General features: G+C 40.3%; 1 protein-coding gene across 1 annotated transcript in view; it reads right to left on the bottom strand.

Annotated features, from left to right (window-relative positions):
* bmp1a (bone morphogenetic protein 1a) overlaps window positions 1–12,696 on the bottom strand; it is a 37,642-nt gene that overhangs the window by 1,806 nt on the left and 23,140 nt on the right. Inside the window, exons 7-19 of the mRNA XM_055049303.1 lie at window positions 10,894–11,018; window positions 8,788–8,903; window positions 8,051–8,153; window positions 7,495–7,611; window positions 7,050–7,195; window positions 6,760–6,955; window positions 6,430–6,555; window positions 5,051–5,211; window positions 4,094–4,274; window positions 3,855–3,980; window positions 3,611–3,738; window positions 2,421–2,634; window positions 2,069–2,319 (exon numbers count right to left, since the gene is read on the bottom strand). Of these exons, the coding sequence (XP_054905278.1) occupies window positions 2,069–2,319; window positions 2,421–2,634; window positions 3,611–3,738; window positions 3,855–3,980; window positions 4,094–4,274; window positions 5,051–5,211; window positions 6,430–6,555; window positions 6,760–6,955; window positions 7,050–7,195; window positions 7,495–7,611; window positions 8,051–8,153; window positions 8,788–8,903; window positions 10,894–11,018 (1,990 nt within the window). The remainder of the gene's footprint in view (window positions 1–2,068; window positions 2,320–2,420; window positions 2,635–3,610; window positions 3,739–3,854; window positions 3,981–4,093; window positions 4,275–5,050; window positions 5,212–6,429; window positions 6,556–6,759; window positions 6,956–7,049; window positions 7,196–7,494; window positions 7,612–8,050; window positions 8,154–8,787; window positions 8,904–10,893; window positions 11,019–12,696) is intronic.

The following is a 12,696-nucleotide window of genomic DNA, read 5'->3' as shown; positions in this document are numbered from 1 at the left end:
CTGATCAGTGTTTGAGTAGATTGAGCTCAACATAGTGAAGAAAACCTGAAGAAGCACCAAAAGACTTGAGCCTTTTGGTAAAGGTTCACATTCAAGAGGGACAACTTTCTGAACATACAGCTGGAGTGACAGTGGGATGTTTTAGATGAAAGCATGTTCATGTGTAAGAATGGCCCGGTCACAGGTCAGATCTAAATCCAATTGAGGAAATGTGGAAAGTCTTGAAAGCTGATGTTCCCAGATGATGTGTATCAGTTATTTACCAAAGAAGATCAGGCCAAAGTCTGGTAGAGATGGTAGAGATAAACGGCAAAACAGTCACAGCTGAAATCACAGCAAAAAGCGGATCTACAAAGCACTGACTCAGTGGACTGGATGCATATGGACACCACACTGTTCAGACATTTTACTTTACATTGTATCCTTTTTCTTCCGCTTCACAATTCCTTTCTATTTTGTGATGATCCAGAACATAAAATCTCAATAAAGTAGACTGAAGTTTCTGATTGTAAGGTGACAAAAATGTGAAAAGTTCAAGGACTATAACCCTTTCTCCATAGAACTGTAATAACTCCCGAGTCAGATATTGATTATATCCAGATGCACAGCTTCGCAAAACCGTAAGCTGAGCTATGCAACACACACACGCAGATCACATCACTTCATATGTTTCAACACTTTTTTTTGCAGGATTACATCTGCCAAATAGTTCCTAGAAGAGCAAAAGGACAATTAACTTCTTTACGTGAGCATAAAAATATTCAGTGATTTTTATCTAAAAAAATAAATTCACATTCTAATTAAATGCAAACATCACTCTGAAAAATAATTAGGTCTGTCGAGCGCTGCAACACCAGAGCAGCTGAAGCTTCTGCAGGCAGATGTACGAACACCAGGCTGCCGATTAAAGCTGCCAATCAACATGAATAACGTTCTGTATCTACAATGGTCCAGAACGCCCAGGAAAGGAGTTTGAGAGACAAAAGAAAAGAGAAATTTGATTGAGGATCCAGAAACTTTGTTAAATTACTGAGAAAGGCCTTTGGCTAAAAGAATGCCTCTTGTAATCATAATGAGTTTTCACCATACTCCTGATAGAATGGTGTCATTTCATTTCTACTTGCTTTATAAAAGGAAACTTGATTGAGAATGTGTTCCCCAGTGTACTGATGGAGTGATGCCCCCCTCAGAGGATGAATCATAGGATCAGGCGTGAGTAACCGGCCAGCTTTTCTTGTAAAAGTATGTAAATTAAATCAAGCTGTTCTTTGGGACGAGGACATTTGTGTTTCTTTTCCCGACTGGTTTCATTGCTCCAGTCTCCAGCTGCGATTTCTGCTTTAGCTTATTGTTTTGCATTTACAATCCTGCACCAGCGACCACCGTGGTCTGTCAACACCAGAGGAGTTGCTACTTGTGGCGACAGACAGTGCCTTGCAAAAGCATTTAAATCCGCTGAACCTTGATGCATTTCTTTTGTGATTCAGTGTGAAAGAGTCACACAATGCAAAGTAGCACATAATAGTCAAGTGGAAGGACAAGTTTTTATGATCTTTAAAATCTGAAATGTGTGTCATGGCTTTGTATTTGGCCCGCTTAATTTGATACCATGAAATAAAAGAGCAGCCAGCTAGCTTTAGAAGTCTCCTAATTGGTAACCCAAATTCACATAATTATGTAATTTAATCTCAGTATACTGCCTGTTAAAGCCTGGAATAACCCTAAAATACAATGGAAGTGTTTAGATCATAGCTTATTGAAATGTTAGAATGGCCTAGTTAAAGCCCGGGCAGAGAGAGTCGCTGCCTTAATTGCAAAAGAAAGTGGCTCAATACAAAATGTACTCCACACTTTTCAGATTTTTAATTGTGAAAGATTACGAACACTCTGCATTATTTGTCTTTGGTTTCACAGATATGCACTACTTCTTGTTGGTCTATTACAATATTCAAGTTTGTAATTGTAAATTGACAAAAGTACTGCATTAGTATCTTGCAATGTGTTATGTGTGTTATACTGATTAGTCAAACTGTTCATTGAATAGTGGGTGATAGTGAGCTGTTTTTACCCCTGAGCCGCAGTAGCGTCCGAGTCGAGGAGACTTGGTGTCCGCTCCATCAAAGAGCTCCATGTAGTCGTAGCCGCAGTCGGCCTCCTCCTCTATCTCAAAAGTCTGGAAGATGAGCTCTACACCATATCCCTTCTCTGCTGAAATCACCCACTGACAGTCGGAGGCCCCAGGATAGTTATTGTCTCCAAACTGGGCGTGGGAAAACAGGTCTTTGGTTTTAACTTCAGCCTTTAGACGACCTCCACACTCTGGACAGTAAGGTGGACAGAAGTTAAAGGCTAAATCAAACAAAGAGAGAGAAGATCTGTGGATGTATACACAACTGAGGATTCCTCAGCTTTACATTTACCTGCAGTATGAGACGCCTCAAAGCCTTTTTTCTGCACCGAGTTATCAGAGAAGAAACGGATGAACAGCTTGTTGCCGCTTGAGATGATGGGAGGAGGTTTCTTGGAGCCACAGAAGCGACCTAAAGACGAGGCTTTCGCATCTCGCCCGTCGTAGATCTCTATGTGGTCGTACGCACATTCCAGGTGAGCCTCCATGTCGATCTCATTAAAGGCCTGTCACAAAACACGACACGTGAGATTAGATCAAATGGATGGGGAGCAGAACTCACAATGATGATGTAAATATAATATGGCATTGATAATGTCTAGATCCCCCACCCCCTTTCCCCCTGCTGCTGACATATTTTCCCAATTTTTTTAACCTTGCAGACTTTATAATTCTCAACAATCATTATCTGGATAGTAGCTAGAACTTCCATGATGTTAAAGTTTTAAAATATTTTTTTTGAAACATTTTTCCAATAGAAATGAACAGGAAAGCTTTTAAATCACAAAGCCGGCGGTGAATAAATTCTTCGATGTCATCTGGTTCGTAGTCTGGATGACAATTTCCTGGTTCTATGTTGTCTGCTAATTGGAAAATGTTGCTAATAGGCTAATGCTCACACAACAATGTTTTGTTTTTAACAATTTCAGAAATTTCAAAATTGTGAACTTATTTTCTTTTACATATTTCTTTAAAAACGTTTTCTTTTAGAGATAGTTTAGCAAATGTGAGCCGTCGATGAGCTGAACCATCAGTTCAGCGTCATCGACAGAAAAGCTCGTCTTATTAGCTTACATTCACACAGCATTTATGAAATAATATGCTTGTTTTTTCAAATTTTACATTACTGTAGTGGTAACGTCATGTTCTCTGCCCCCTTAAAAAACAACTGGTATCAACTTTATCTTGATTTTGATTCTTGTGTTAAGAAAATTATACATTAATTGCATTTTTAACATAAACATTTTGAAGGGTATGCTCAGTCTATGCGGCACAAGAAAGAACAAAAATGTAGAAAATGTCAGAAGGGGGAGCCACATATCATCAGTAGAAATACCAGAACAGATTCTAACAGGAGCACAGTATACACAGATGTCCTTGGTTATATTAAGCAGCTCGATTACACACACAAGTAGTGCACAAATAAACACACAAACAATGAGCGATGGAATTGGGCTGAGAGCAAGAGGAAGCGGCTCATACTATTTTGATGCGGTGGCCTGGAGTGGTGGTGAGTGCCCAGGTGCACGCTTTCTTGCTGGGGTATTTATCTGGCCAGTTAGGGCTGGTAATAACACCGCTAACACTATTCACAGTGTGGTCGCAACCAGCTGTTAAAAAAGAAAAAGAAGAAGTGAGAATTCATGTGATTATGTTTTTAATACAAGATGACGCGTATGCTCTCTGTGCCACAAAATACAGGAGGCAATAATCTGAGGTGGGATACCTTCTTTGCAGTCGTGTTTGTTCTCGTGCAGCACAAAGCCGCTCCTGCACTGACAGCTGTAGCTTCCAAAGGTGTTGACACACTCGTGCTGACAGCCGCCATTCTCCTTAGAGCACTCATCTTTGTCTGCAGCAAATGGAAAAAATAAAAGTGGCACACTTGAACTCTTTTTGCTGAATACCAGCAGATCACAATTACCAACGGCAGATGAAAAACAGATGGCTTCTGAGAGGACTTACCTGAAAAGAATTGGGCTTTGAAGCCCTTTTTGGAGACTGTGTTGTCCGATTTGAACTCTATGCGCATGTTATTGTACTGAGAGGTTATAGCTTCTGGTTTTTCTGCTCCACAGAACTTCCCGTGCAGCCTAGAGTCTGCTGAGAGCCCGCTGCGTACCTCTACGTAGTCGTACTTACAGACCTGAGCAGAGAAACAACGCATGCGATGAGCTTCGGCAAAGCTTGATTGGTTTCAATAGAGGTTGTGCTCAAGACAACAGCAGTCCATCGATCATTGTTTTTGATAGAAAGCATATTTCTACCTGGCAAATAAATTAGTAGTAGGTGTAGTAGAGGAAGAGAAAACCAATAAAGAATGCTAAAACAATCTTAAAAGCTCTACAACAGACAGACACAAAACAAAGACTCTTCCAATGATCAGGTTCTGGGTGATCCAAAAAAAAAAATACATTTTTGTGAAGCCAAGCTAAGAGGAAACCAAGAAACGGAGGAATTCTTCAATGTTGTGCAATGGTTCGGGCTGAAATACCAGATCAGAGGTACCAGAAATTAGTCACCAATTCTACGCACATGTAAATATTGGTTCAGGAATTCACTGAATTTTTTTTAATTGATACAGTGAAATGCAGGTATCACTATATTTTTTGATAGCCTATGATTCCTTTGTCCTTACCTTAACTAGCAACATAATAATTTTGATTTTCTTTTGTTTACATCTTTATTGGAAAAAGAAAAGACAGTGTTCTCAATCCCTTTTTGCATATTGAACTAAACGCTACAGTATGGATTTTGAACTTTACCCACAAATGTAAACACGTCGCTGTTATTTTGAGAAGAACTGCATAAAATAGCAGGCAGAAGAAGAGGAAGATTATCTGCTGCAGCGTTAGAGCGGACAGATGACTGAGCACCGAACAAACCCGCCCCGTATCGACTGATAAAAACCCCAGTTCTCACGTCATTGCCCTCAGTCTCGAAGACGTCAAAGAGCAGAGTGATGCGGTACTGCGTGGGGGCGACCAGCTGCCAGATGCAGTTCTTGTTCGGAGGGTACTCTCTGGGCCACCCGGGGCTGGTGATTGAGCCGTTCAGCTTGGTGATGAATCCACCGCAGGCAGCTGGACACAACACATGGACAAACTGTGAGGCTCTGAAACAGTTGTGTAGAAGAAAGAAAAAAATATATTTAAACTTGTCCCCTGAAATATATTTTCAGCATTGCGAAAGAAAAAAGAAAAACAACGTTACGATCTTCCTTTAAAGATCCTAGCAGCTTTCTGTCAGCTCCATGACACACAATGTTGGAAACTGTGGCACAGAATCCCTCACCTGACAATTCCTGGCAGAAATTAATGTGCAGTGTTGATTCTTAGCAACTGCAGCACAGGCTGTGTTGACACAAGGAGTTATTAGATGTGAGGAACGTTGGAGTCATAAAAGCAACACTATGAAGCTATTTTTACCAGCTCGTGCAGACGCTAGATTCTGACTCATTTTAGGTTTTCACTACATGTAAGAAAAAGACTAAATTCAAAATATTATTTCATGAGGTAATGAGCACTATTTCAACTGTGAACACATTTATCTGCTGAAGTAGTTAATGGGGATTTTGCAATGCATTTAAAATTAATCAACGCTGAAAAAGTATTAATACTCAAACATTTTTCAAAAGCTGCAAGTTCAGTAGATTTTACAGTAAATGTATGTGATAAACAAACACAAATAGCATGTGTTTGTGAAGCAGAGCTGTAACCAGAAGCAGTTTTACATTGCTAATTCAAGGCCTAAATATAAATGCTTGACTTTTTACATGTAATACATTCTGAAAACGTTGCTCAATTTTGAACTACTTGTGAATAATTGTTGGTCTATCAGAAAAAATCCCATTATGTACATCAAAGGGTGGGATTATAATATGGGGAAACGTAAAAAAGTTCAAGGGGTATGAATATTTTTATCGAGGCACAGTTTATTAGTACCACAGAGAATACCAGTGCTGTCCACATTTGATCTCTGCCTCTTATTTAAACATCCAAGATGGAGAGGCACCTGTCTTCCTCCAGGGGCAGGAATGAAATAAGTGCATAAGTTCTTGCAAACTAGCAATTAGCTCTAAACGACAACCTATAATTTAAGACAGAAATAAAGCTTGAGTTGTTCTGACACAAATCCCTAAAATCACAGCGCCCCCACCGACGCAGTCCACTCTGCTGGGATCTTTTTAGGTGTTTACGAATGACTGTACTTATTGTATTTGGGCAGCTAAGTGTGTGAAGAGCTTTAGGGTGTAAATGACATGGTGAGCGGGGCTGCTGGCTGTCCTCCCCTGTACTTACCCTCACAGCTGCGCTTGTCAGCCGCCAGCTCATAGCCCGGGTCACAGGCACACTTGTAGCTGCCTAGCGTGTTGACACAGCGTTGCTCACAGCGACCGTTGTCCGGTTTGGAGCACTCATCCGTCTCTGGAAACACAAAGACACGTTAGCGACCTTTAGGCTGGGGCCCCCTCAGTTCAGCGGAGAAATCGTCCAAAACAACACGAGCCGGTCAAAGCTGGTCACACGGAGCAGGCAGGACACATATGAGCAATGAACGACTCCTAGAATATGTTGGTTTTTTTGTTTTTCCTGGAAGGGATAGAATATAGGCCCTCTCTGACCCTTTACCTTTGAAGAAATTGGCAGCGAAGCCTGCTTTGTTGACGGAGCCGTCTGAAACAAATTTCATCCACAGATGGTTGGAGCTTGTTTTAATGTCATCTGGCTTGTCGTATCCACAGAAGCGGCCCAACAGGGGGCTGGTTTCAGAAAGCCCATCACGCACCTCTAAGTAGTCATAAGCACAGCTGTCATGTCTTTCAATCTACAGATAGAAGCGGAGTTCGGTGTTAAGGAAAGGGCAGATCACAGGTAAAATAATACTCAAGTAAAATGAAAAAAAAAACAGGAGAGCGTACCTCAAATGACTGGAAAGTTAGACCTACGTGGAAGCCCTGAGTAACAGAAATCTTCCATATGCACACTTTGTTGGGCCGGTAGTCATCAGGGTAGTTCGGGGACTGAATCTGACCGTTGTCCCTCTTCACTTCGCCACCACAGATGGCTGCACAGAAATACGTCATTAAAAAAAGGTCTCTTAACAGCAATACGGTTTAAAAAGATCAATTTTCAGTACAAGAGACATAAAGACATCATCCATGTGCAAAATGTGGAAATAGTGAAGCTGAATGTGAAGCCAAAGTCTGATCAGTGCAACATAATGTTCTTGACACATCAGCGTCAGAGAGGCCAGAGGAAGGCGGTGAACGTTGCTGCTGCAGCTTTTGGTCACATTTCAAAAACGTGGCTGTGATTTAAGTCAACATCCGACAACAGAAACACAGGAAAATCATCGACGCTAACCCTCATAGACGGCGGAGAAGCCTTTCCCGACCCAGTTGCTGCTGCTGCGGAACTCGATCCACAGTCGGCTGTCGGTGGAGATGATCGGCTCGGGCAGCTTGTCGCCACAGAATCGACCTGGGTAAAAGTTTAATGTGCAAAAATTTTGCTGGACGTCAAACTTCATGAATCATGTATGTTTTACTCAATGAATTTAATTACAGAAATCTGTTATGTTGATGAAACTAATCTATTGTCTTGTGTTTTTATGGCAGTTTTGGTTTGTTGCATCTCTGAAATTAAGAGATCCACCAATCAGCATTTCTTTCTCTAGTACAGTCAATGCCTTTTTTATGTTTTCTTTGAACTCTGATCTCCCAAACTAATCCTTATTGATTTCCTCAACACAAATAATACCAAGTCTGACAGCAGCTACAGCTGCACAAAAAGCAGTTCCCAGGTTGATAAAAGCTAACTCTGAGACAAAAGAATTTCTTGTTTTCTATACATATCTTTGAATTTTGGACTGCTGGTCAACAATGTCTTCCCAGTTTCACAATCTATTAACAGAACAGACCTTTGAGAGGCGCCTTCCTCCAGTATCCATCGCGGATCTCCACATGGTCGTACCAACATAGGTGACTCCTGTACAGATCCATGGAGGTGAAGTTCAAGATGATCTTGAAAACATAGAAAGTACAGTTACTAACGTGATTGGATTTGACTGGACCATTTTAAAGCACAAACGTCTTTTGATCTAAATTATTCTGATAAGTCTCTAAAGGCAAACCTTTCCAAACCTAAAATGTGAACTAATAATAATATTTGTAAGTACTATTACTACTTACACATATTAATTATTTTCGTAAGAAAATAATTAGGAAAGCAATTTATCAATTTCTTTCTCGTTTGCCATCATGCATTACTTTGTGCATAATTCCATACATACATAAAACATAAGAAAATGTGTAAAACTTTCAGAGGCATGAGTATTTTCCTCAGTCCTTGGAAATTTTTGATATCCTGAAGTTTGACTCTTCTGGTGGAGTATTAGGGCCAGGTTAAGAGTGGGTTTTTTTTCCGAGTTATGAAAATAGTCATGATATTATGACAAAGTCACAATACAACCAGAAGAGATTCATAATAATACTAGAAAAAGGTTATTTTAATGAAGGTGAAGATTCCATAGTTATCATCACTTGGCGTGACAAACTCGTCTAGTTTCAAAACAGACAGTTATTTGCACAATGACGCCAGAGTGAGCCAAGTGCAACTTAAACACCTCAAAGTTGCTGGGGGTCTGGATGCTGATACCTTTTCCCCCGGTGTGACTGATATTCTCCAGATGCAGTGCATGTAGGCCGAGTATCCGTTAGGGAAGCCAGGGGAGGAGAAGTTCCCGCTGCTGTCCTGCAGACTGTCCCCGCATTCTGTGCAAAAACACACAGAAAGCTGAAGGTCAAGGCCAGCCGACAACCAGACTGCAAACTGTTCCGAGGTGACCCCGTCCTTCCGCAAACACACACTAAAACTTTGCTTCAGAGACAGATGCCGGATTAGATCACTGGATGTGACACAAAGGGCATCACTTTAATGTTTATAGGCACATCTGCTGATAATATTATCCTCATCCTCGCTCCCTCCCCCCCATCCACTCCAGATGATGATTACACAGAGTAGAAGTGTGTGTGTAAAACACTGTTTATGAGCATCCTCTGAAAATAAACCTGCTGCTCTATAAATAATACAGTCCCATGGGGGAGGTGATGCATTATGTACATGTTGCCAGTGGCAAAAAAAAAAGAAAAGGCATGCAAACAAAATAAAATAATAAAAAGAAACAGCCTTTAGTTTGACTGGAAACATGAGCATTCGAGTGTGCATGGTTTTATTCCAAGCATCGTCCCCAGACCCACAGAGCCTCTTGCCAAATTGAGGAAAGATGTGTTTAATTAAGTCACAAAGGAACACATGAGTGGTTGGCTGTCTTCAGCTGTCCATCTCAAGAAGCGTTAATGAATTCACAGCTAACTCTGTCTTGTTTTACCTTGATGCCAGCTAGGAAAACATCTTTTCCTCTTGGGCATTGTGTGTAAGCTATAAAGCTACCAGCTGAGCTTCCAGCAGAGTGTGGTCATGCTTGGCAGAGGCCTGCCAGTCTTAAACCAATAACCAGGGATGACAAAAACTCTGAGGAATGCTTCGTGAATGGGAGACGTGGGTCTCTTTAAGAATTGTTTCCCCTAACAAAACGTGGAGAGACTCAATCATATCCTCAATGTGCGCCACATCATTCATTCTTCCTCGGGAGGCTGAGTCAGACGGGAGTAACAGGGCTGAACGCTCGCTCTCAAACCTCGCCTTCGTCCTGGTAAATATCAGATGAGCTGGTCCATCTGTGGCAACCCAGCTCCGGGTTTATTTGTTGTGATTAAGGAAAGATTGAACACATAAAAAAAACGTTTTTCTATGTCTAACTGGGATTTCTTAAGGCTTTTAAAGGTCATTGTCATGTAGGCAATCAATCATGAATTACATGAATGATGGGTGTCCATTCAGCAGATACTCCTACCTGAGCAGAGGATCTCTGCAGTTCCTCCAGAATAACTTGGCGGCTAATTAATGCTCTCTGTGACCATCTTGGCAATTTATTCAGAAATGTCTTTGTACGTTTATTTGGGATATTGTTTTATAACCTAACCTTTTACAGAACAACAGAAAGTATACTGAGAATAAATTGAGTCAAGTTTGACTCTGGCAAATGGTTGCAAATGAATCTATTTATGGGGATCAGAGTAAAGAGGGTAAATTCATGCCATGTTTTCAGATTTTAATTTGTAAAATTAAATGAATTATTTAAGTCAAGATTTTACTTCAAATACATAATTATGGGGCTAAGTGTCTATTACATAAATCACAATAAGGAACTTTGTAAAGTTAGACTTCTTTGAGTATGTGAGTGAGTATGTTTGCCCGGCTGTGTACCTCTGTTAAAGGTGTAAAAGCTTTTTTACTCAGCAGTATTGAACTCCCTCTTTCTCATCTCTGGAGGAACAAACTTGTTGTTTGGCCAGGGGGAAAAGGCCAGGCTTAGTGAGCAGCTACACTTTATACACTGTACAACCAGTGATTTACAGACAAGTTTCTGTCTCCAAAAAAGAAGACAACGCTGTTCGTTCTTTTTCATCTGTTTCGGGGAGAGTTTTAACCTCCCCCTCTTCTCATGGTTGTGTTTACACACCTTCCATCCTGAGAGACTTATACAGTGTAGCCAAGGGGACACATCATTTAACAGTAGATGTGCACAGAGTTCATAGGATTAAGGGAAAGCTAGGGAAAGATACTCTCAGGTTATAATGCGTAGGCATGCAAAATAAGATAAAGGCACACAGGAGGCAGGATCTGCTCTTTTGACCTTACTCGAGCATTTGTAGAGTTTGCGTGCCTGTGCAATATCGCCCTTGCTGAGACGGGTTCTCTGGCCGATGGGTGGTCGCACTCCGTTCACATCGTAGCGTGGCAGGATGGTGTCCAGGAAGATGCCTCTGTTGTTTGGGGAAACACAGAATGATGCCAAGAGATGCTTTTAACTCAAACAGGCAAGCACTTCATTCCAGCATACATGCACAAAACCAAAACACTAGCACTCAAGACAGCATGATTTATATATAAAAATCATAATAATGTTAGTAATAATGCTAGTCAAATTAAAGGTGCCATTCGAAACTCATGAATTAAAAAAAAAAAAATCACAGAATGCAGAAAATGGCTACAAAAAGGCACTAAAAATGTAGAAGCTATGCAGTAGTTAATCCGAGATGTACAGTAAGTAGAGGATGTTTATAATTTTTACCATTATTATAAGCAAATGAGCATAACTGACAAACAATAAGGACGTAAACAGGTAAAACTGGGGATCACCAGCATAAAAAAAGAAAAAGAAGGTGAAGGGGCCCTAAGACACAGCTCTGCAGGACACCATTGATAGCAGGTGAAGAAAAAATTAAACCAGGCTTGTAAAGAATCAATCACACTTCATATATTCTGCAAATCATAAATTTTGCATATGAAAAATATGGCCCTGAGACAAGATTCACATGCTGGTATTCCATATGAGCTAGCATTTTAGAGCTAAAAAATACTTTATGCTTCTATAAAATATCCAATTCTGCTTGACAAAAGCTTTCTGATATGAATCTACCAAAGTCAATCTGTTTCCAGGCCAAGAACCTAAATGTCTTTATGAACCTGGCAGTAGTTCAGAGGAATCGTAGTATCAAAACCACCTGTGGATGACTGCGCTCATCAACGCTCATCTGGACAAAAGGGTGTTAATAATATAAAAGGGTGTTAATAATATAATGATATTGTTCAGCATCACTTCATCTCTGATTTTCAGTAAAGGTTAAAGTGAAAAAGCTTAATGTGTGCACAAGCATAATCTGGACATTTTCAGAGTTTTTTTTATTATCATTATTAAATCTCTACTTTATGTGTTTTTGTGATCTACAATATTTTGCTTGGAGACAAACCAGAGTTTCTCTAGAGTTTTCAAACTGTCCTACTTTTTCAGACGAATCACTCAATTTCTGAGTGCTTGAATTTCAGCCATAGAGGCAAAATTTCACATTATTTTACAGTGGTAAGCCTGCAAGCATGGAAACTACAATAGATCACAAGCCATAAAGAAAGACTAATGAATGAACGGAAGAGCCGACGGCTGAAGAGATGGAAGAATTGATGGCTGGAAGAAGAATGATGCAAAATTCCACGTGCATCTTTTTTAATGAATTTATTTCTCTAGTTTATAACAGACTAGTTGGAGCAGCTTTGTGTATACAAACATCCTTCTTGTGGAGAATGAAAAAGGGAGGAAAGACTGGGATAGAAATATTTCTGGTATTCTTTTCTTTGTCCAGACTTTTCCACACTTATCAAGAGTGAAAGAGGGACTAAGCCATTTGTTACAGAGATATATATATATAAAAAAGAAAAGCTTATATCGTTCCAAACGCGTGTCTGGGCCGACACCAACAACTTCTCCAGAGTTACTGAATGACCGTATGGAACAACATGAGCTGTGGGCACAATTCACTTTCTTCCTTAAAATGCAGACCATAAAACTGATCTATTTGGGTGTCTGTTAGCTTAAAAAATGTATACTAGAACAGTTTGTGCGGGAAATAAACACTCTTAGATTCAATTGCTGCAACTTGACAGTTT

The sequence above is a fragment of the Poeciliopsis prolifica genome, unplaced genomic scaffold, assembly GCF_027474105.1.
Source record: "Poeciliopsis prolifica strain line A6 unplaced genomic scaffold, Auburn_PproV2 SCAFFOLD028, whole genome shotgun sequence".
Taxonomy (NCBI): domain Eukaryota; kingdom Metazoa; phylum Chordata; class Actinopteri; order Cyprinodontiformes; family Poeciliidae; genus Poeciliopsis; species Poeciliopsis prolifica.
This window is presented reverse-complemented; position numbering and strand designations above follow the sequence as displayed.